Source organism: Saccostrea echinata, unplaced genomic scaffold (genome assembly GCF_033153115.1).
Source record: "Saccostrea echinata isolate AGI-Se365-2 ecotype Australia unplaced genomic scaffold, CSIRO_AGI_Sech_v1 ptg000028l, whole genome shotgun sequence".
Classification (NCBI taxonomy): domain Eukaryota; kingdom Metazoa; phylum Mollusca; class Bivalvia; order Ostreida; family Ostreidae; genus Saccostrea; species Saccostrea echinata.
This window is the reverse complement of record NW_026889777.1, coordinates 5,410,444-5,433,252: the sequence shown is the minus strand read 5'-3', so window position 1 is coordinate 5,433,252 and position 22,809 is coordinate 5,410,444. Positions and strand designations below refer to the sequence as shown.

General features: G+C 32.4%; 1 protein-coding gene across 1 annotated transcript; it reads left to right on the top strand.

The window, feature by feature from the left end:
* The first annotated feature begins 11,683 nt into the window (after positions 1-11,683).
* Positions 11,684-21,526, top strand: LOC133193661 (protein inscuteable homolog). Its single transcript, XM_061329615.1, has 13 exons — positions 11,684-11,935; positions 12,421-12,575; positions 14,272-14,335; positions 14,906-15,029; positions 15,433-15,485; positions 15,822-15,939; positions 16,161-16,274; positions 16,924-17,049; positions 17,383-17,554; positions 18,178-18,353; positions 19,178-19,403; positions 20,038-20,114; positions 20,916-21,526. Exons 1-13 carry the CDS (start codon positions 11,904-11,906, stop codon positions 21,045-21,047), a joined length of 1,569 nt encoding a protein of 522 aa, XP_061185599.1. The 5' UTR covers positions 11,684-11,903; the 3' UTR covers positions 21,048-21,526.
* The last annotated feature ends 1,283 nt before the right edge of the window (positions 21,527-22,809 follow it).

Sequence of the window (22,809 nt, the reverse complement as noted above, 5' to 3'; positions counted from 1 at the left end):
AGAAATAAGTGTTCTTATGAGAAGAATCCCTCCTTAATGCACTGGAACTTTGGTAAAAAAAATGGTTAATGAAATTCAACACCTCTAAAACTAAAGCAATAATTTTTAGCACAAAGAAAAATACTGAATATCCTAAGCTTCTCTTTCAACAATGTCAACTGGACTTTTTCACTGAGCAGAAACACCTTGGAGTATTATTTTCTCATGATGCTAGTTGGTCATCACAATTGAAAATTTACTGGCTAGTGCCTACAGAAAATTGGCTCTATTAAAAAAATTACAATTTAAAATGAATCGAAAATCTCTCTCCCTTATGTATACGTCATTTATAAGACCACAACTTGAATATGCTTCTGTGGTGTGGGGCTGCTGTCAAAACAATGATAACGATAAACTAGAAAAATTGCAACTTTATGCTGCACGAATTGTCACAGGTTTAACAACTATAGCCTCTAAAGATTCACTTTACTTCGAAACGGGATGGGAACCACTTAGTTGTAGAAGACAGACAGCAAGGTTAAAGACATTTTTTAAAATGCATAATAATTTAGTACCAGATTATCTAGATTACAGACTTATAAGTCATCGTTTATTCCTACTGTAGTTAAAGAATGGAACTCATTACCACTTGAAAATAGAAACTTACAATTGTTGTCAAATTTTAAATCTAAAATAAGTATTAAAACATCTGCCCCACCATCATACTTTGAATATGGTAACAGGCGACTGAATGTTCTCCAGACCAGACTTCGACATAATTGTGCATTAAATATTGACCTTTACAGATGTAATTTAATCTCAAGTCCTTTATGCTCATGTGGCAAAAAAGAAGATTCGTATCATTTTTTTTTATATGTCCAAAGTATAAAGAAGCCAGAAAGGAATTTCTTGATAAATTTTTATTATTTGATAAAATTCACATTTTAGATACACATGTTTTATTATGGGGATAGATTCATTGAGTGCTGTGGAGAATGAACGTCTTTTCTGTATTGTTCAAACTTTTATTAAACATTCTGGCAGATTTACATGTTAGTATTAGTATTATTATAAATATATTTATTTATATATACATGTATATACAAAATTATATGTATGATTTTTTAAAATGCATTGATTTGTAATTTTCACTAATATTGAATATTTTGAATGTACATATTTAACTGTGACCAAATTTAATATAATTTAATTTTTGTAATTTACATGTAGGGAGAGGGCGTAATAAGTTTTTAGAACTTGTGCCCAATCCCTTTGTAATTAGAAACTACAATAAAATATGTTCAAACCAAATTCAGACATTCATGACCTACTGTTTTCTCAATTATCCATAACCTTTATAAATTTGTAAATTTTGGTTTGGTTCAAAGAGCCCCCCCCCCCACCCCTCCATCCACATCCCCATAATTTTGCCAACATATTTACTATACAACAGAAAACAAAGATTATTTACGGTTGTGCCCCCTCATTTATAACGTCTGGTGCTCATTGTTTTTGCTTGTTATGGGATTATTGTTGGGTTGTCCCCCCTCCCCCCCCCGCCCTTTCACTTAAATTGTTTCCCAGGGGCTTTTGTGATTTTGAAACAGTATTGGAAAATAAAAGGCTAAAAGATTTCACGTCATTATATACCCATGATACCCATGGGCCATAGCAATATGTGTGATTTTTCCGTTGTGTTTCTAATACAATGTATAACATTTATCGGATAGGGTTGCTCAGGATCCTAACGTAAACGACCCCACCAACCCGACTTATGAATGGCCTTCCCTACACATATAGAAAATCGAGAGATGGATTTTCTGTTTTCCCATTTTTTTCTATCCTAAATAGCCCCCTCCCCCTTTTCCCCGTCAAAATAGCCTGTAGGTTACTTTGCTTCTCAGGAAAACTGGGGTTCAGTTTTTTTTCATCAGGAAATACCCCTTTTTTCCTTTCCTGGATCCACTCCATTTTACATTTGTAAGTTGAAATGCAATACTATCTACAAGCAGTGACATGCAGTGAGCAGTTTTCAGATGCTAAGCAATTGGCTGTCATATATGGAATTATATAGTCATATCAACTCTATTTTTTTAAGATTCAGCTCTATTGGTCGACAACCAATTCAGCTTTAAATGCAATGGTAAGGTGTCTGTCATCCATTAGACTAGCTGTTTGCCTGTGTCTTTGTAACATTTTTCTATAGTTTTTGTCCAAAAAAAAGCATACAAGATGCATAAATAATTCTATGTATCGGCTTTTGGTTTGTTGCAATGATTATTAAACTAATAGAACTTTCTGTGAAATTATTTCAAACCTCCTACACTTTTGATCCGATTTTTAATTAATAAAACGTTGTACACTAATATATTACACTTTGATTAATATATAAAATCACGCACTTCTTCAGTGAGGCAAAAGATCTGAAGACGGGTCTTAGTAGACAGGGACTTGATGGGGCTGGGGTGGGAAACAGGATATTCCTTTAGCTAGCGTGAAAATAGCTTAAATAGGGCTGCAAAATTGACCACTTAAACAAAAAAACAACATACAACCATATAATCAGTCAATGTTGATATTTCTAGTAATGATAGGTAGTAAAGAATAAAAGTTAAAAGATCGAACTTAGTAAATGCATGTAGGTGTCTGATCCAACATCAATGAACAACGTTCCATTGTTTTCCCAGTACAACTGGTCCATTTCCTGTTACGTTATGCATGCACTTATTGTTCTCGTTATCAAGAACAAAATAACTTCTTAAGGACTTCTAAAGCAAATGGCAACTGTGTCCAATTTCACCTTTAAAAGGAAATACAAGTCATTTGATGTTCAGAAGTTTATAATAATAACAATGCATACTTACAATAATTATATATAAAGTAATTTAAAGTGCTTTTCTTTAAAACCATCCTTACTTTTGATTAATGGCTGTTTCCATTTGTAAAAAGGTTTCTGCATAGGGGAAAACAGTACGTCTGTACGTCCGTAACACTTTGGGTTACTCATCTTTTATCGCCAACTCTTCTTATACCACTCAATAAAATTTAATGAGACTTTCGCCGATTCTTTATTACATAGTGGCATTGTGCCCCTCCTGTTCTATGTACTGATCGGACGGATATCTGGGGTTTCCAAATTTTATTCATATGGGAGCGGGGGGAGGGGGGGAGGAGTATCATTTTGTGAGCACAGTGCTCACAGTACCTCTAGTTTACTGTGGTACTGAATACTGCTTACAAAGCATACAACGAACTGTAATTAAACTCGAGCTCTTCACCGAGAAAATGAACTACTCGACAACATAATTAAAAGTTGTATGAATGTATGAAGTGCCCACTCAAAAAAGTAGTAGTAATGGCTTCTGTTCGACACAGTCTATTCCTACATTTTTTTTTGTATACTTCGAACACTTTCCCTCTTTCAAACAATTTTACTTGTGGGTCATTTTCAAAAAATGTCCAGCTTTTGAATGACATATCTTTTGAAAAACAAAAATGGTTTGCTACGATTTTTTTTTTCAACTTTATTTGAATAATACAGTATTGAACTACAAAAATCCATCACTTTGCCAAAAAAAAACCAAAAAACAAAAAACAAAAAAAAACAAAAAAACATATTTTTTTATTATGGAATTCCATATACGACAGCCAACTGCTTACTGCCAACTGCTCACTGCTTACTGCCAACTGTTCACTGCTTACTGCCAACTGCCACACATATTTGAATAAATTTTCATATTTATATTGATATTTATGTGAATTTCCATAAAACCAGGCGCGGATCCAGGAGGGGGGAGGTTGACATCTTATGCTTCATATCTATGACTTTTCATATCAACTTAACACGGATCCGCGTTTTCTGGGGGGGGGGGGGGGGCAAGGTCACTTTTAGTTGGTTTAGTATAGGTCTATACATTAAATAACTCTACAAATTCCAGGGGGTGGTCCGGACCCCCCTCTCCCAACGATATAAATCTTTAATTTGAAAAAAAATATTTCACTATAGAAATTAACGGAAAATGGAAATTTATTTTCAAAACATCTCCCCCGCGAAACAACAGATCCTTTCTTTCAGTTTTTATTCATTCCAAAGGTTTTGTTGTCTCACGGGGGGGGGGGGGGGGCACGTGTTTAAAGATTAAAAACAGGAAAATAGTCATTTTATATTACAAATTTTAAATGCATGAGATCACAAATAAAAAATGTACTTTATCACTTTATCAATCTCATATGTTAAATTTTACATAAGTTAAAACATACGGTGAGATTTAAGAGTCATTTATCCATTTTCATTTTCATGAGTATTTGAAAATGGTGATGTTTTCAGCCTGATTACAATTGATAAAATTTTCTACCCCCTTATGAAAGGAGTTGTAAATAAGAGCAATTAACTTTTTGTCACTGGTTTTTAAAATTAGTACATAATACTAATGAACTTTCCTTTGCATTCAAACAAGTTTTTATGTCCAAATTGCCATTTATATTGAATTAAATTGATGAAAAATGTAGGCGGGAATCGAGAGTTAGTGTGCGTAGTTCTTACAATAATAATAAAATTTGTTGGATTTAGGAATTTTTAAACTGTAAAGGCGAGGAAGGAGTAAATCGGAAGAAGGGGGTGTTTCCTCTTAAAAATAAAACATTTAATTTTCGTATTTCGCTGCAGGCAAATAATTTGATAGCTTTTTTTTGATGCGGGTAAAAGGGGGGGGGGGGGGGTCACATACGGCAAAAGAACAAACTTTTAAAAGGGTCTTGAGTAACATTTGTTGGTATGTGTATTTGTAATAGAAATATTACTGAAAGATATAATAACAAATAACTTTTGCCTAGTTTAAAATATCGAGTAATATCTTTCGGGATTTTCTTTTTACCCTAGGAAAAGTACCTATGTGTGGGAATTTTTACATGTGTCTTATGTAAATCGTTTTAATGGCTAATGTTTGATCTGTTAGATCTGTAAAAAACATTCGTGGTGGTGGTGGTTGGGGGAGGGGCGTAACCACTAAATTTCCAACATATTCTATATACAGTAGTTCTCCCTTACGGAAGCGTATTAGTGCCACGTAATTTTTTTTTAAAATTGGTGATTCCAACTTTAAAGTTGGAAATTCCAACTTTAAAGTTGGCTTTTCCAACTTTAAAATTGATAATTTCAACTTTAAAGTTGGCTTTTCCAACTTTAAAGTTGGTAATTCCAACTTTAAAGTTGGTAATTCCAACTTTAAAATTGGAAATTCTAACTTTAAAGTCCTAGGGTAAAAAGAAAATCCCGAAAGATATTACTCGATATTTTAAACTAGGCAAAAGTTATTTGTTATTTTAACTTTCAGTAATATTTCTATTATAAATACACATTGTTCTTTTGTCGTATGTGACCCCCCCCCCCCCTTTACCCGCATCAAAAAAAGCTATCAAATTATTTGCCTGCAGCGAAATACAGAAATTAAATGTTTTGTTTTTTTTAAGAGAAAATACTCCTTCTTCCGATTTACTCCTTCCTCGCCTTGACAGTTTAAAAATTCCTAAATCCAACAAATTTTATTATTATTGTAAGAACTACGCACACTAACTCTCGATTCCCGCCTACATTTTCCGTCTATTTAATTCATAAATTTCATATAATTGGCAATTTGGACATAAAAACTTGTTTGAATGCAAAGAAAAGTTCATTAGTATTAAGTACTAATTTTAAAAACCAGTGACAAAAAGTTAATTGCTCTTATTTACAACTCCTTTCATAAGGGGGTAGAAAATTTTATCAATTGAAATCAGGTTGAAAACATCACCATTTTCAAATACTCATGAAAATGAAAATGGATAAATGACTCTTAAATCTCACCGTATGTTTTAACTTATGTAAAATTTAACATATGAGATTGATAAAGTGATAAAGTACATTTTTTATTTGTTATCTCATTTGAAATTGGTAATAAAATGACTATTTTCCTGTTTTTAATCTTCAAAAACACCCCCCCCCCCCTCCGTGAGACAACAAAACCTTTGGAATGAATAAAACTGAAAAAGGATCTGTTGTTTCGCGGGGAAAATGTTTTGAAAATAAATTTCTATTTTCCGTTAATTTCTATAGTGAAATATTTTCTCAAATTAAAGATCTATATCTTTTTGTTTTCTCAACAAGTTATGTTTTACATACATGGATCTAGAGGGGGGGGGGTCGGTGGGAGGGGGTGGGTGGGTGTCCGGACCACCCCCTGGAATTTGTAGAGTTATTTAATGTATATACTAAACCAACTAAAAGCCACGATGACCTTGGACCCCTCCCCCCCCCCCCCCTAGAAAACGTGGATCCGTGTTAAGTTGATATGAAAAGTCATAGATATAAAGCATAAGATGTCAACCCCTCCCCCCACCCCCCCCCCCACCCCCGAAAGAGGTTTTTTACGTTTAGGAAAGGAGTTTACGTTTTTGTTTTTGCTTTTTGTCAAGAAATTTCTGGGTTGGATTTTTTTTTTACTGGGGTGGACCCCTCCTGTAAAATAAATCCTGGATCCGCGCCTGGTTTTATGAAAATTCACATAAATATCAATATAAATATGAAAATTTATTCAAATATGTGTGGCAGTTGGCAGTAAGCAGTGAGCAGTTGGCAGTAAGCAGTTGGCTGTCGTATATGGAATTCCATATTTTATTGACATTTTATCTTTGTCATTCAAAATTTCATGTCCTTCCTGTCACTTTTATCAAAAGAGTTGAAAAATTCTTTCTTTCAAATTTTCTTCAATTAATCTTTCGTATAATGTTAAAAAATTGAAAATGTATCATTGAATGCCAGGATGCTTGACATTTATCCAATATGAGTGTTTGAAAGCATGACAACCTACCATGTACGAAGCAGAAGAAAAATCTATGGGTTTCTTTTCATGACAACCTTATGGCAGAATGTTTATAACTGAGAAAAAACATACTTGTACATTATTTTGGTGATTAAAGTAAACAGTTACAGTAATTTGATTATACAGGTGCTTTGCCAAAGCAAATTAAAGTATGAATTTGTACCGGTAACAGTAAGGACTCAGGGTAACAGGAAGGACTCGGGGTAACAGGAAGGACTCGGGGTAACAGGAAGGACAAAACTAACAAGATGGACAAAGAAATCAAGAATTAAGACAAAAACAAGACTTTTTCTAACTCAGATGGCTTAGAAAAGAGAAAAACGTGTTAGATAAAATCATGATATTGCTAAATCTGGTAAACTCAAGACACTGAAAGAAATTTATGTCCATCCTGATACCAAATTTAATTGTAAATTGCTGTCAAAATGTGTATCAGTTAATTATTTTTTTTTATTGTAGCAGAGACGTATAAGAGAGTCTATTACATGTATACATGTACGTCTCTGATTATAGATACTTCATGCTGTTGCATAACTAAAATATTTTCATTAATATAGGTAAAACAAATGATAAAACCAAAATAGGTATATAAAAAATACCAGCTTTATAAGGATAATTTTCCCTTCCTGATACAACTTTTGTCCACTCTGTTACCAAAGTGTATGTTTCTGAAGTAATGGCACTATTTGAAGCACAGACATTTTACATCAATTTTTAACAAATGAAATTAAATTTATAATATAACAAAAATTAAATTCATTGATTTTATTGTTAATACTCAAGGTATGAAGTCCAATTGCCCTTATTGTTACCATTTTAATGACATAAAAAAGAAAGCAAACAAGGATAGGATAATATTTTCCCCATCTTTTAACCGAACATATTATAAAATTCTTGATAATGTGACATGGCTTATCTGTAAATTTTTAATGAGAATGCATACGATATTTTCAATAAAACGTTTTGGAGATGGTTATAACATAACATGTAACTGCATGATTATAACCATTAATCGACGGGAAAAAAACCCTTCAAATGAATATTTTTAAAATTAAATTAAAAACTCAATCCTGTATTTATTATCATAGCTATATACAGTCATACTGTACCTCTTATAAACAAAAAAAGGTAGTATCTATATATTACATGTGTATTTATATGTTGCACCTTTTGGGGAGAGGGTGGGGTGGGGGTTTATTCCTACATGTATCAGAGGTATTGGTATGGGGCTTTCCAATATAGTGCGTTGATTTTTAATTTTTTTCTATTCCTGTTAAAATTGTGAAATTCTTTTTATTTTTTTTTTTATACATGTACACATAAAAAGTGTACAACAATATATTTTTTTTGACTGAAGTAAGAGTACATCATTTAGATGAAAGAGAAATAATCTACATTTGACACCTACATGTACATCAAGTGATTTTACCTAATGTACACATATGTTTCAACTGTGTTAGATGCCGATCCAAAAATTATGATCGGGCTCGGAAGACGGAAAATATATTTGTTTATCAACATTGAAAGATTGTTCGGCAGAGGGTGTCACCAAGATCTGCTTTATGATCTGTAGAAGAGTGTAAGTTTGTCTGAGATTCCTGCAATTTCTTATTTGATATATTAAGGACAAATATACTTATTTAGCTTAATGTGAAAATGATGAATATTGACATCCTCTGTCCATTGTCATGAGTGTGTTGGGATTGGCCCGAGACAGGTTAAAGTAAATCATTGTTATCACATACATATGTGCCTGAGTACTCAAAAATGCGAACTTTTTTATTGTTGTGAAAAAGAGCAATGAGATAACCTTTTTAGATATTAATGAATTCAGTCTTTAGGCAGACTGGATAGCATGCAGTCCATGGTTAATCATGTTGAATGTAGAATGGCCTTGACCACCCTTTTTCCCCCGTTCCATTTTTAACGTTCAATGCAGTAGGCCTACTTATTAATGAAAGCACAATGCAAGTACTTTTCAGGAATAGCTGGTATGACAGTCAGATGGGTTCAATTGCTGGTGGCCAGATAGCTTAGTTGGTAGAACACCTGACTGGAGATTCAGGGGGCCTGGATTCGAATCCCTGTCTGGTCCATCAGATTTTTCTCCTCTCCCATTAACTTGAATCATATTTGAAGAGATAGAGAAGACTTGGGTAGCAGAAATTAAATAGATTTGGATAGAAAAGCAAGTGGATAAGGAAGCGGTTGACAGATAGATCTATACACATGTATGTGACTGTTGAGGGTTCCTTTAAAAACTTACCAGTTTTGCAGATTTACTGAACATATTCAAATAGTCTGTGCACAAACTGTTTTAAATATACCAGGATGAGGAAAAAAATCAGTGACCACTTGTCCCAGGGATGAGTATAAAATCATCCCCACTTGTCCGTATCAGGATTTTTTATTCATCCCTTATAAAGCTTCGAATTCAACTGCATGCTTTTTTGCCAAGTAATAAAAAAAAGATTAAAGCTTGTTTTAGATTTCTTCTCAAACTGTTTCTGATGTGCATAAGATATTTGTTTTAATTCAGTGTCTAAGCCTCTTGTTAAATCTGAAAGCACTGAAATCTTTTGTTTCATTTTCTTGGCAATATCACACTTATATACAAACAGAATAAAAATTATCACACCAAAAATTTTACTTGTCACCAAGGACAAGCAGGGTATGACATCCACTTGCCCTCAGTCAATTTCCACTTGTTTAAGATGAGTAGATGAGTGCTTTTTTCGCACCCTGTATACATATTTTAAGTTTTTGTTTTCAGCTTTCATGCCAGTGAGTGGTATTAAAACTCTTTACACTAGATCATATTAGACATGTTAGATATGATACAGGAAAGGAGAAAATTTATGGCTGGACCAGTTAACCGGAGACCCCTGCATTACTCTAACCACTGAGTTGCTGATACCCACGATTCACATATTCCAAATATCTACTGATATTATTTTCCTTCAGAATAATACAATCAGTCTGATTGGTCCAGAGCATGTCAGTAAATGGTGTTGTCTTTTAATGGGAAAACACAAGAAGTTTGCCTGAAGTTAATATATTCCACTTCTAAAATTCAGATTCTTCAGGATAATAAAATTATTATGGACCGTTTATTGCAACTCAGAATTGTGTTGTCTTCCTAGGCCTATTAATTGGTCCATCTGTACCTATATATACATTATGCATGTGTATGGTATTTGTAAAAGCAGTATGGATGAAATTAATTCATTTTTTGCCAAAATATTTTTTGCAGTGTGTGTTATGTTTGAGAAACTAGAATCTTTTGTGTGAGCCAGTGGACAGGGTGGTACCCTTCTCCCCCCGTCTTCACCCTCTCCCCCACTCCCCTCCCTCTCTAATTCTTCAACAGCTTCACCATTAATTTTATTCAGAGATATTGATTAATGAAATGAAAATGTTTGGACAAATCTCTCGTGTTTACCTTTCGTCTAATAAATACATCACCTCAACGTGAGTATTATTGCACTTCATCTTATGCTAGGTGTGACAACATGTGCAGTATATACAAGTGCAGGTTAAAAACTAGTTAAAAATGTTGGATGGCATGATTTTAAGATCGGTTTAAAGGTTTTAAGTAGACCAACTTGACCATGTCAATTTATTAACTCTTCAGGAGATTTTATGGATACATCAATGATATACTCATTTTACCTGTAGTGAATTGCCTGGAAAACTACAATTAATAATCATTAAAGAAATAAAAAGTGAACCATGTAGGAATAGAAGAGATTTTTGGAATATCATTTACCTGATCTGCTTCTTGCATAAATTCTATTGGTTTTGCTGTATTTGTGTTAAAATTCTCCCAGTCCCTTGGGGGGGACCTTGATAGTTTAGCCCTTTATGGTGAGTCATATACTGTAACAATTGAACGTTCGAATCTTGAACACCGATATCTTGAATTCCATGGATATGTCAAAGTGATTTTGAAGTCCCATTAATCCCTAGTTCTCTAAGTATTTTACCCTCACTATCTCAAACCCTTAGATATCTCAAAGTCCCATTGAGTTCGAGATAATGAGGTTTGATTGTATTTCATTTCAGAAATTTCTCCATATGTTCATGTTCTATTGGTGTTTTGGGTCCAGTCTAAGATTTAGCTGAGGATTTCATTGATTATAAAATTACTAACACAATAATGACATAATTAATTTACATGTTTACATTATTTAAAGACTGCAAGTTTATAAGATTCAGGGAAAACTGAAATTTGTATATATTTTTGACCCAGTTTCAGGCTATTGTGATTATATGTTGCAAATCTTGCATTTTCATGAGTATCTTACTTGTGGTACATGTATTGTACATCTTTCATTTGTAACTTCATGAAAAATATGATTTATATTCTTTCATATTACAATATACTTTAATATTATTTATATGTAATCATTCTGAAATAATTGTAATACTATATGCCTCCTGAGAGCCCTTGATTGTTGAATAAACATAATTTGCTTGTACTTCAGCATTGATTTTAAAATTAAATGCAATACCTGTAAATATATTGATATATTTGATATATGTACAGTACATTTGAAAGCATTTATTTTGCATAATTGCAATTTTACCAGAGAGAATATATATATACATCTTTCATTCAGTTGTCTCACAGATTCATCAAATTTTCATATCAATGAAGTCATTTAATGTGATCAAATTGTCTATTATTGAGAGGAAGCACTTATTTGGAGAATGAAATTTTACTTTGATGACATGAGATACATGACTATCCAATTAACTGGACCTTTAAGGCTTTTGATAAATAAAGCTACATGAATTTTATTGTGTATTTATTTTTCACAGGTGTACGACCATGATCATTTGTGAGGGCCTGTAGTTGACAGGATTCATTTATGTGGATGATCTACAAATCCAGAGTCAACTCACGATGTCTCAGACACAAGAATCCTGTATTGTGTAAATGATGCAACTGTAGGCAGAATAATTAATGAAATGAATTAGGAACATGGTGAAGACATGGAGATTCTGATTAAGTTAAAATTATCTTAGAAAGGAAAACAGAAATTTGTTGAATCTTTCTTCTTCATGCTGCGACACACGAAAACTAAGGCATCTGGGTAAGTAAAAAAAGATCTAGATATTTGGAAAAAAAATCTTGTATATATGTATATAATACATGTACACATACATTTGTGTGTTGTGTCCACCATTATCTTGATAATTCAATTGGACTCCTAATACTTCATGCTCAAAATGAACGTGAGCTTGCTTGTCACCTCTTTCAAGGGGATAAAATAAAAATTCATAACTTTGAACTATTTATGCATTGTAACCTATAAAGTCATGTCTGGATGCCAATTTGTAGTGCAGCTTAATAACATTAATTACAGTTAAACTTCTGTATCTCTAACACTGATATCTCGAATGCCATGGATATGTCGAAGTGATTTGGAAGTCCCAACTACATATTTTTTAAGTACTTAACCCTGCATGGATATCTCAAATCTTTAGATATCTCAATTTTTTATCAGTCCCATTGAGTTCAAGATAACGAGGTTTGACTGTTATTTGTTTTATCAGAGTTCTGTAATGTCTGTTGTAGTGTGACATGGCTGAGAAAAAGAAGAGAAGACCCGGTCCAGCAGTGGTTGGTAGACATCAGATGGGCCTCAGAGATGGAGTGTATGAATATACTGCAGGGAAAGTCCATTGTCCAGAGTGTGGAAAAATCAGCATTCCACACCTCACACATAAAAGGTAGAACTCTTAGGGAAAATTTTTCTAAAATACTGCTATCTGCCTGTGTTGAAAGTGTGTCTTGGACCAATGTTTTGAAGGGACTATTTGAACATGTTGAAAACTCAGTCCTGACACAGATGTTTCTTTTAAACAAGGTGCATCATGATCATTTGAATTAGGTCATGGTCACTTAAAGTTTTTCTTCTTTATGTACCTGCTTTGACATAAAGTTTGCTTTGCACTATTCTATTGACCCTGATTTAAGGTTACAAGATATATGTCAAAGGCAGGATCTTTGGAGGATCCAAAATGGAGGGAAAAAAAGAAAACTTCATGAGCCAAAACTCTGTAGGACTGTATGATATGATTATACATGTAGATTATTCACAAATGATATACATGTAGTTATAACTGAGTTTACAGTATGAGAAAGACACCACCTATTATTTTTTCCTCCAAATTTCTCCCAATATTGAACCTGAGTGTCTATGTTAGATTAGTGCAGAAAATATTACCTATGCCTTTTCACCAAATGAACCCTTTAAAAAAAATGCTTGTGCACTCATTTTTATTAATCTCATGTCTTCTCAAATAACTGGTCGCCTGTGTGATGCATTGGTTAGAATATTTGCTCTAGTCGTGGAGTAAAGAGTTGATCCTTACATGGGGGGTTCGAAACAACTGCAGGATGTGGAGACCACTCTTTCGGATGAGACTCCATAAACCGAGGTCCCGTGTCACAGGAGGTATTGGCACAAAAATGATCCCTCACTACTCAATGGCCTTGAGTTCTGAGCATAGATTAAAAATTTGCATCCCTCCACCAGCAAGTAGTGGCTTCTCCATATGAGTGAAAAATTCTTGAGAAGGATGTTAAATAACATACAAACAAACAAACAACAAACAAAACAAATGAGGTTAGGTAACATGCCTAATTAAAAATCATACAGCGAACTAGCACACAGGTTGTTGATATTATTTCTCCTATTTCATACGTACATGTAGTTGTCATCTGTTTATGTCCCCAGTCCTTACTGTAGGTAATTATAAATGTACACCAATTAACATAAACATGATATTCAATGTACTCTTGATTTTCTTTTAGTTTGTATGGCAGGTGAAACATTTATGTTTATGTATGCCTCAAGCACCTGCAAGTACAATCTTGTAGTACTATATTATACACCACTTAGTTAAAGACCAGTTTAGATGATTTGTATCTGACGCTGTTTATTGTCTTCCAACCATTAATTTGCATTTTTATTTTCTAGAGGAAAAGATATAAACAAAACAATGTTTATAACATTTGAATTACATGTGTTAGTTTAAAAGCAAGATTGCAATCTGATGGAATACATGTCTATTTGTATCATGGTTACTACCACTTGACATAAAAGATACGTACATGGATTATGACTTTTAATTTAAAGTATAGTCTCAAGGCATATATCAGATGAAGTTGATGCATTATAGAGATTTTAGAGATTTATTTACCCAAACAATATTATACATTATGAAAAAAAAAAAAAAAAAAAAAAAAAAATCCAAGTTAAAGACAAATCATCTGCTTGAATTATCTGTGAAAATAATTGCACAAACATAAACATTTTATGCCCAATTTTTGATAGACAATGTCCTTGGTAGATGATATTCTTTGTTTAGATTGTCTCCCTTGTAGGTTAGAACTATGTTGAACATTTTGTCTGTGTTATAGGTGCTATTGATGTGGTGAAAAATGAGTCGAATGACATCAGTGGAGAATTTTCTGTCCTTTTCAAGTAAGTTTTTTACATGTATTACTTACATGTACATGTGTGTATACGTACTTGTACAAACAGGAAAAAAATCTCCTGTGCACTGATAACAAGGCATTGTGGGATATTTTGAAGCAAATTATAGACACTTTTAGAAAAAAAAGGTGTACAGTAGTAGGGTGTTTAAATCTTGAAGTACATGTATAATTGTTAAGTCTTAGATATATAAGAATAGTACTGTAAACTGTAATTTTTCAAATATTTAAAGAAAATAAAGTTTTAAATTACATAAATTATAATAAGTGTAAGACTGTCAGAAGTTACATGACTGTATGAAAAATTGTTGAATTGTGTGTCACTGTACAGTTTCAAAGCCTTTAATATTAAAGTCATAATCATTTAAACTTGCAAATGTTTTAATTAGATTATGATTTGAGTAATGATTTCAAAACACAATTGTTATTAATATCAGATGTATGTAGTACACAAAATAGCTACATTACTGTAGTATACATGTACATCACTGCTCGTTTATTACAAGTGTGATTATTGTACTGAAGTTCAATTAATTCAACCTGAATGCTCTATTTTTAGACTGGTGGAAGCTGAAAACTGGTCTGCCGTCCAGACGTTTACCATACAGCTGACATGTCATGTCAGAGGACTCATTAATGACTGTAACCAGAATATGCCCAACCCTCCCTTACATATCCTAGAGGTCAGTCAAACCAGAGCACACCCACCCCCCTCCCATACATATCCTAGAGTGAGTCAAAAAATTTTAGGGCCAAATCCTCCCTTACATGTCCTAGATGTCAGTCAGATTTTGTAGGGCCACACCCTTCCCTACATATTCTAGAGATCAGTCAGATTTTAGTAGGGATTCTGTTTAGAGGGTATAATTATTTGAACGCTTTCAAAAATAAATGGTGACAGACTATCCTTCAATGATGACAGTTGAGCTTATAATGTATTATGAAATGGACAATTTGTAAGTTCATAATTCATTAGATATATATGTATTTTTGCTTCTAGATATAAAGCTCAGACTCAATTTGAAAATATAAATTCTGTTTAACTGTCCTGTGATTCCTTGGAATGTATAAATATTTTCATTTCAGCAACAAGAAGTTGTGATGGGTGAATGTGCCAAACTTGCCCAACAAGTAGAAAGGTGAGGAGAAAGAGAGAGCAACTTAAGTAATTTTGCAACTTGTTATAACTTCCTCCTTAATTCTTTGTTTCATGTTTGTAAATCTTTTTTGCTCCTCCGGGGGCCCAAATTGGACTAATAAATCTTGTATCTTGTATAAGTACCAGCATTTTACTTGTCACTAAAATGTACATGACTGTGTCTTTTTTCCTTTTAGTTAGATTTTTTTTTTTTTACTAATTGCTACATGTATTTCAATAATATTATTATAATTGTATGTAGAAAAGATCTAACTTGTTCAAATTATAAGGATACAACACACAGAAAAGTTAAGACTTTATTTCTTTCTTGCTATAGTGCCTTTATTGACTCGGAAAACCAGTGTCCCTCTAAGATCCCCGTCATCAATCAGCTGACTTTTCTCGGTCAGTCATTCAGCCGCCTTGTTGACCTCTGTCTGGGTTACCTGGTGCAGGTTAATACATTTATGCATTTTGTCTTCATTTAAATCTTAGAAAGTTAGAATTTATGTCAGTTATGTATGTTGAAAACATTCAAAAAGATTTGAAGGAATTGTAATGATTATTATTGCATGTACTTGCATAATACTAGTCTATGATATAACAAATGAAAATTTTGACTTGTATGCATTTGTTTGGAATCTACAATCATTCAATCAACTATTATTTTTAACAGAAAATTGTAGACATCTTGGATGAAGCTAATGACCCCATGGTGCTGTCTCAAGCCATAGGTTCTGTTGTTAACCTGGGGTTAGAAGGAGAGCACATGTGTTATATACTAGCCAGGGTAAATATCCCAATACATAAACTAAAGCTGTTGTAGATCTGGGGTTATATACTAGCCAGGGTAAATATCTCAATACATAAACTAAAGCTGTTGTAGATCTGGGGTTATATACTAGCCAGGGTAAATATCCCAATACATATACCAAAGCTGTTGTAGATCTGGGGTTATATACTAGCCAGGGTAAATATCCCAATACATATACCAAAGCTGTTGTAGATCTGGGGTTAGAGCGAGATTGAAGAAATATTTATGAGGGATGAAATTTTGTATATTTCAAAAATAACATTCTTTATCAAAAATAAATCCATGAAAAAATTTTTCCAGGAATTGTACATGAGAATTTTAATTTTTATTATTTTATTGGTAATCAGAAAATCATAAAATTACATACAAGTTCCAAATAAACCACAAAATTTGATCTAAAAAAAAAGTCGCCTTCCATAATAGTGATTTTTATACAAGCTCAATAGTTTATTTTTTTTTTGCTGGTAGTTTTTCTTCATAGCAATTTAGAGTACATGTATATTCACAGACTTGCAGGATGTTTTAAATTGTTGAAGGTTGCATAAAATGTTTGGAACCCATCCAAATAATAAAACACATTGTATCATGGATTGTTATAAAAGATGACTTTATTTCCTTTTTTTAGGAAGGGGGAGTGAGGGCTTTGTTAGACATCTGTAGGACAGAGAATCTGAGATTCTGTCATGCCCAGTCTCTTAGGGCTCTAGCCACCATCAGTTGTGTCACTGAAAGCTTATTTGAAATAGAGAAGGTAGGATCAGATAATGTAATACATGGATATTTGGCAAACAGTTTATTTTTATTAGTGTATTTGAGGCAGTAGTGTCATCAGTTTACTAAATAATGGTCTGTCTTTGAGTTAATCTTTAGCTTAGCAAAGTGATTGCTAATATTTTCCTTTATTCCATGTAGCCCATGGAAGATTTAACTGCTTCATAGAAAAGTCATGATCCCTGAAGATGTATATATAGTTATAAGACTAACATACATGATGTTCATTCTGTTAATCACAGCAGCTCTATATATACATTTATATTTATCTAAGGAATGAAAATTGTTGATTTTTTATCGATATTTTTTACAGGAGGGAGGAATGTGGTGTTTACTCGACCTTTTGTCTGATCCAGAGGTCAGAGAATCAGTGAGAGGTGAAGTAGCAGGGGTCATAGCTCAAGTTACCTCCCCCTGTCTAGAGAATGCCCACCAGATGTCAGGCATGATGGATAATATGGAGGATCTTCTTATAAATCTTCTTGGTAATACATATACAGTAAAACTCTGTTATAGCGAAGTTCTGGGGACATAAGAATTTTCTTCGCTATATCTGTAATTTGTTGTATCCGTATAAAGAATTCCTTAAAGTATATACAATGAATTTGTAATATAGATTTTTTTCCTTCAAGTGTGTCTACCAAATGTATTTGGGGAAGTATAAAATACTAAATTTACTTTGGAGTTCAAAGGTTTTTAGAAGAATTGAGTTTTAAATATAAATACATATAAAATTATGTCAGTTCAATATCTTAAAAATTTAGATATTTTGAAATTCGCTATAAAAGATGTAAATAAATAAATATATATATGTATGTATAAAAGATGTACATTATTTTCAACTTCTAGAGGACACAAAATCGGTTCGCTATACGTATGTAATTGTAAATTCGCAATATCTGAGTTCGTTATATCCAAAAAATTTTACAAGGAATTGTTAAGAATTTTTCCTAGGATTGCAAAAAACTTTGCTATAACCTTAAATTCGCTATATCCATGTTCATGCTAAACGAGTTTTACTGTAAATTTGTCATCAGAATGGCTGCTTTCAAAATTTAATATGTAATGTCAGATTTATTAAATGAATCATACTTTTGTGCTGTTGCAGGTTTGTGTAGTTCTACAAAAACAGAGGAAATCTTTCTGTTGTCCTCTGCTGCCATTGCCAACATGACTTTTATGGACAGCAGCACTTGTGAAATCCTGCAGAAAATTCAAGCTCCCAGAATTCTCTGCTCTTCCTGTCAGTCAAACATTGCCAAATCTCTCTTCTCTAAAGACCAGGTAGGGGCATGTATTGTGCAAATAGTATTTTAAAGTGTGTTTGATTAACCGGCCCACACATAGAGTTAACTCCTATCTAAGCACATGTATCTGTCACCAGTTGCAGTGTTATTTTTTCATTGTAATCATAAATTAATTAACTTAAATGAATGTTTCAGACTTTAATAGTACATGTATTTCAGAAATCTATAGTGCAAAAGGCTGATAAAGGAAATTTTCTAATAAGTTATAGAAAAAAGAAATATTTTTCTTTCTTCAATTACTTGAACATGCTCTGGAGTAAGAATTTATTTCTCAAATGTTTTCATTTTCCTCAAATGTTCTTTTGTCCTTTTTCAGTAATTTAATTTTGTTAAACAGTATACGTAACTGGGGACATAATGATATTTTTTGTCCCAAGCTTTCATAAAAGGGCTGATGCATTCAATCTCTCTTTCCTTCCATCCCTTTGTCTGTTAAACCATTTCTCTATGTGTCACTTAAACTTTAACCTTAGTCATAATGAAGTTATGGCATTTATATTTTACATGTGCATTATCTGTGACAAGACCTATCCAAAAAAAATTTTGTTTTCTGACCTCTTGACCTAGAAGTTTGACCTACTTTTCCAAAATTTTAGCCTTGGCCATAACTTAACGCACATGAACCAGATGGGGCTTTCTTAATTTACATTTTTCTAACCTGTGACAATACCTTTCCCAATAAATGATGATTTTCAACCTCATGACCTTGAAGTTTGATCTACTTTTAAAAAAAAATTCACCTTGGCCATAACTTTGGCACCAGAAGAGATGGGGCTTTCATATATTTTCATGCACATTTAGGTAGCTACCATACTGGCAAATATGGTTGCTGTGGATGTCTGTCGCCAGGATGTGGTCACTAGTGGTGGGATAGACATTTGTCTGGAGTTACTGCATGAGAGTCCACTGGATTATAAAACACCAGCAGAAATTGCAGCTTGTGAGAGGGTCCAGCAGAAGGCAGCCATTGCTTTAACTAGGATGTGTAGAGATGAGAATAATGCTGCTACCATAATCAAAGCAGAAGGTATATATACTCCATCTTGTACATGACTGGAAAAAAATAGTGTTCCAGAAAATAAAATTTGAAAAGCTGTATATAAGATGACATTGACATTCTGCAATGCTTCAAAATACATGTAAACCAAATTATATGACTGTATTTTTGCATCCAAGAAATGTTGGTGACTTTCACAACCATCTTGTACCTGTCACTATTTCTCATTGCAAACAATCATGCAGTTTAAGTAAAATGTTTTCAAAGTCTGGAAAACTAAAAGTCATGGATGGATTTGAAACTGACCAATGGTGAATAAAAGTTGTCATGAATAATAGTTGGTTTACTGTATTATTATACAAGTTTTGAGTGAACCAGACAACTCAATGTTGAAAAATTTATGATATTGTAATGGTGATGTTGAGTTGCTTTAGTTAATAAGGGCATAAAGCAGATCTTCATTTTACAATCTTTTTAAAGTAGATGAAAAATGAAGCTTGGTAACATCACACATGATTATAATGAATTCAGGCTTACTGCAAAATGTATTATGAACTTACTGGATATAACAACTCATGTTTTATACAAAATGTAAAATTGTCTGTTCCTTGAACTCTGCTTTATGTGAGTATGTTTCACTATAATTTTTTTTTTCTTTTTTAAGGAGTTCCTCGACTGATCCAGCTGTGTAGAGATAAACAGGAGAGGAGTAGTAGTGATGCTGTACTTGTGGCCTGCTTGGTGAGTCCTAAAATTTCCTTGACTTTGGAAATTTTGCATAATTTGGCAACCTAAGTTCACTCTATTCTATTAGCCGAAAATACGGCAACTTAACTAAGTGGTCAGATTGAAAAATGAAGTAAATTGTATGAAGCAGTTATCATTTGAATTTTATTTCCTATTAGCCAGAGTCAAATTTTTGTTGATTTCTCTAATCCTTCTTTAAACACCAGGTTTTTATCTTATATTTCTTCCTACTTTATTGTAGTTAGATAATAGAAATGTGTTTATTCATTTGAATTTATTTCTACCATTGGTAGACATGTTTAAGGTACAGTTAAACTTTGGTATCTCAAACACTAATATCTCGAATACCATGGATATGTTAAAGTGATTTCAAAGTCCCAACCCCTTATTCTTTAAGTGTTTTACCCTGGATATCTCGAATCCTCGGATATCTCAAAGTTTTTTCTTGGTCCCATTGAGTTCGAGATAACAATGTTTGACTGTATATATAATTATTAAATACAAAATAGGAAATAAGTTCTTGTATAATAGATTGTATTCAATGATCTTCAAACTGCAGGATTGATAAATGATACCTTTTCACTTGTTTAAATTTAATATCAAATATATTTGATATTAAATTTTGATATATATTCAATATATTAATACCAAGTATAGCAGTTGAAACATTTGCCATATAATTAAGCATGTTTAGGCACACTTAAAAATTGTTTCAAGAATTTTGAAATAAAGACTTGTTTTTCAAGTGTATTTTATTATTATTTTATATTTTATTATTTCTTTTTGTATTTGAAGGCTGCTCTTCGAAAGATAAATTCCCTGAACAAACTTGAGGACCTGAGTGCTATAGACAACCAGCAATTGATTCAACCCAAACTGATGGACTCATTCCTCATTTGCACCAACACTGATGAAAATTTTGTATGAACCTGTATTATAATGCTCACCTTTGCACAATTACTAATCACACTTTTTAAAATGACTGTAATAAAAAGAAAACAGATGTTTTTTTTTCTCCCCATTTCAAGAAGTAATTAATATTCAATCCAACCAAGTGAAACTGTACTTTATATAACTGAAAATGTTTTTTTCCTATTAATGTATTGAAGTTGATGTGTTCCTTCAGATTATTTTTCAGTCACTATGTGTTCATAGAAGAAAATGAATATTTTCTGAAAAATTCTGGATTAAAGTCCTGTCACCTATGTTGTCACTGATGTAGATACTGCTGATAGAATTAGCAAAGTAGTATTGTTTAATACATGTACATGTGTAAGTATGTGTAAGTACATTGTATTTAACAGTAATTGATACTGTATGACACATGCCATATTCTTATAAAAAAAAATTGCTTATTTTACATCAATACTTGAGAAAATTTAACTTAATTTTAACCAATTCATTTTATATGTACATGTATGTAGATATGAAATAATTGGAAAAAAAATATAACATGTCTTAAGAATTCGAACAAATTCAAATTGTCAAATTTAATGTAATTTTTGGAGAAATAGAAAACATTGTTTTGATATGAAATCTCTCAAAGACTCAAAACTGGATACCAAATACATTTAAATATAATTTTAATTTGGTTTTTAATTTGTTGAAGCTTGTATTCCTAGAATCATGAAAAAGACTCGGAGTAAATTAAAATCAAAATTTGAGTCATCAGCAATAGAGGTATTACCTATAAACTGATACTCAAAATATTATAAATAGCTGCAGTCTAGCAAAGCAAACTTTTAAAACAATTTAATTTTGGATTGATTTGGATTGATTTGCATCATTTCAGGACAGTATACAATTTGGACTTGTCTGAATTGTTTTTGATTCCAGGGCCATAAGGGTTTGGAGATATTGAGATATTAAGTTAATGGTTTCTATCAAATATTTGCTTTGTAAATGAAATTGTTTGTTGTTGTTTAAAAGATGTTTTTGTACTTTATTTTTGATATACACTGTAGGTGCTCAAGTTTTACATACACATGATGTTTAAATGATAAACGTGTTGGACCATATGTTTACTTGAATTGCTTGTTAGAAACAGGCACATACAGTTAAGATTATGTGTTGAGAAAATATCACATTAGAGGTTTTTGAATGCCAATATTTTTTTTTTCCAGTGGGATGAAATTGTCAAATCACCGATATTTTTTAATATTTCTTAGGCATTAGGTGTTAGAGAAATGCTATTGGTCCACATTTCAGAATTGTGATAGATTTTTTTAAATGTCAAATTTTTATTTTATTGAAAGTTTTTTGAAGGTTGTATGTCTTTTTTTTCACATGAATACAGTTTAACAAAATTTATTTTCTATTTTTTTATTTTGTTGATTATCGCAACAGTTCTTACTAGCATCACTACATTTGCTTTAATTTGTAATTGATATAGCATAAGGAAGATTATTGATTGCATTATTACTGTAAACCAACTTTAATTTGTGTGAGTTTCACAACCTTCTTTTGCCAGCAAGTTTTTCTCACAACAAACGTTAAAATTTAATTGTATATTTATGTATAATGTATTCCCAATCTTTAACATTAATCGTCGTGGAATGATTTTAATCTGATAAATTGCAAATAAAAGACGCAAATGATAGTTGGTTTATGGTAATCACTGTACATTTGCAGTACAAAATTCAATACAAGAAGAAAAAAAAAATTTTTACCAGATAAAATGTTTCACAAA

What these genes read in the sequence shown, in the direction of transcription:
- LOC133193661 (XM_061329615.1), top strand. Translation starts at nt 11,904, where the DNA reads ATGCTGCGACACACGAAAACTAAGGCATCTGG. An exon ending in GAATTTTCTGTCCTTTTCAA is followed by an intron (nt 14,336 to 14,905) that starts GTAAGTTTTTTA and finishes CTCTATTTTTAG; the next exon opens with ACTGGTGGAAGCTGAAAACT. An exon ending in CTGTACTTGTGGCCTGCTTG is followed by an intron (nt 20,115 to 20,915) that starts GTGAGTCCTAAA and finishes TTGTATTTGAAG; the next exon opens with GCTGCTCTTCGAAAGATAAA.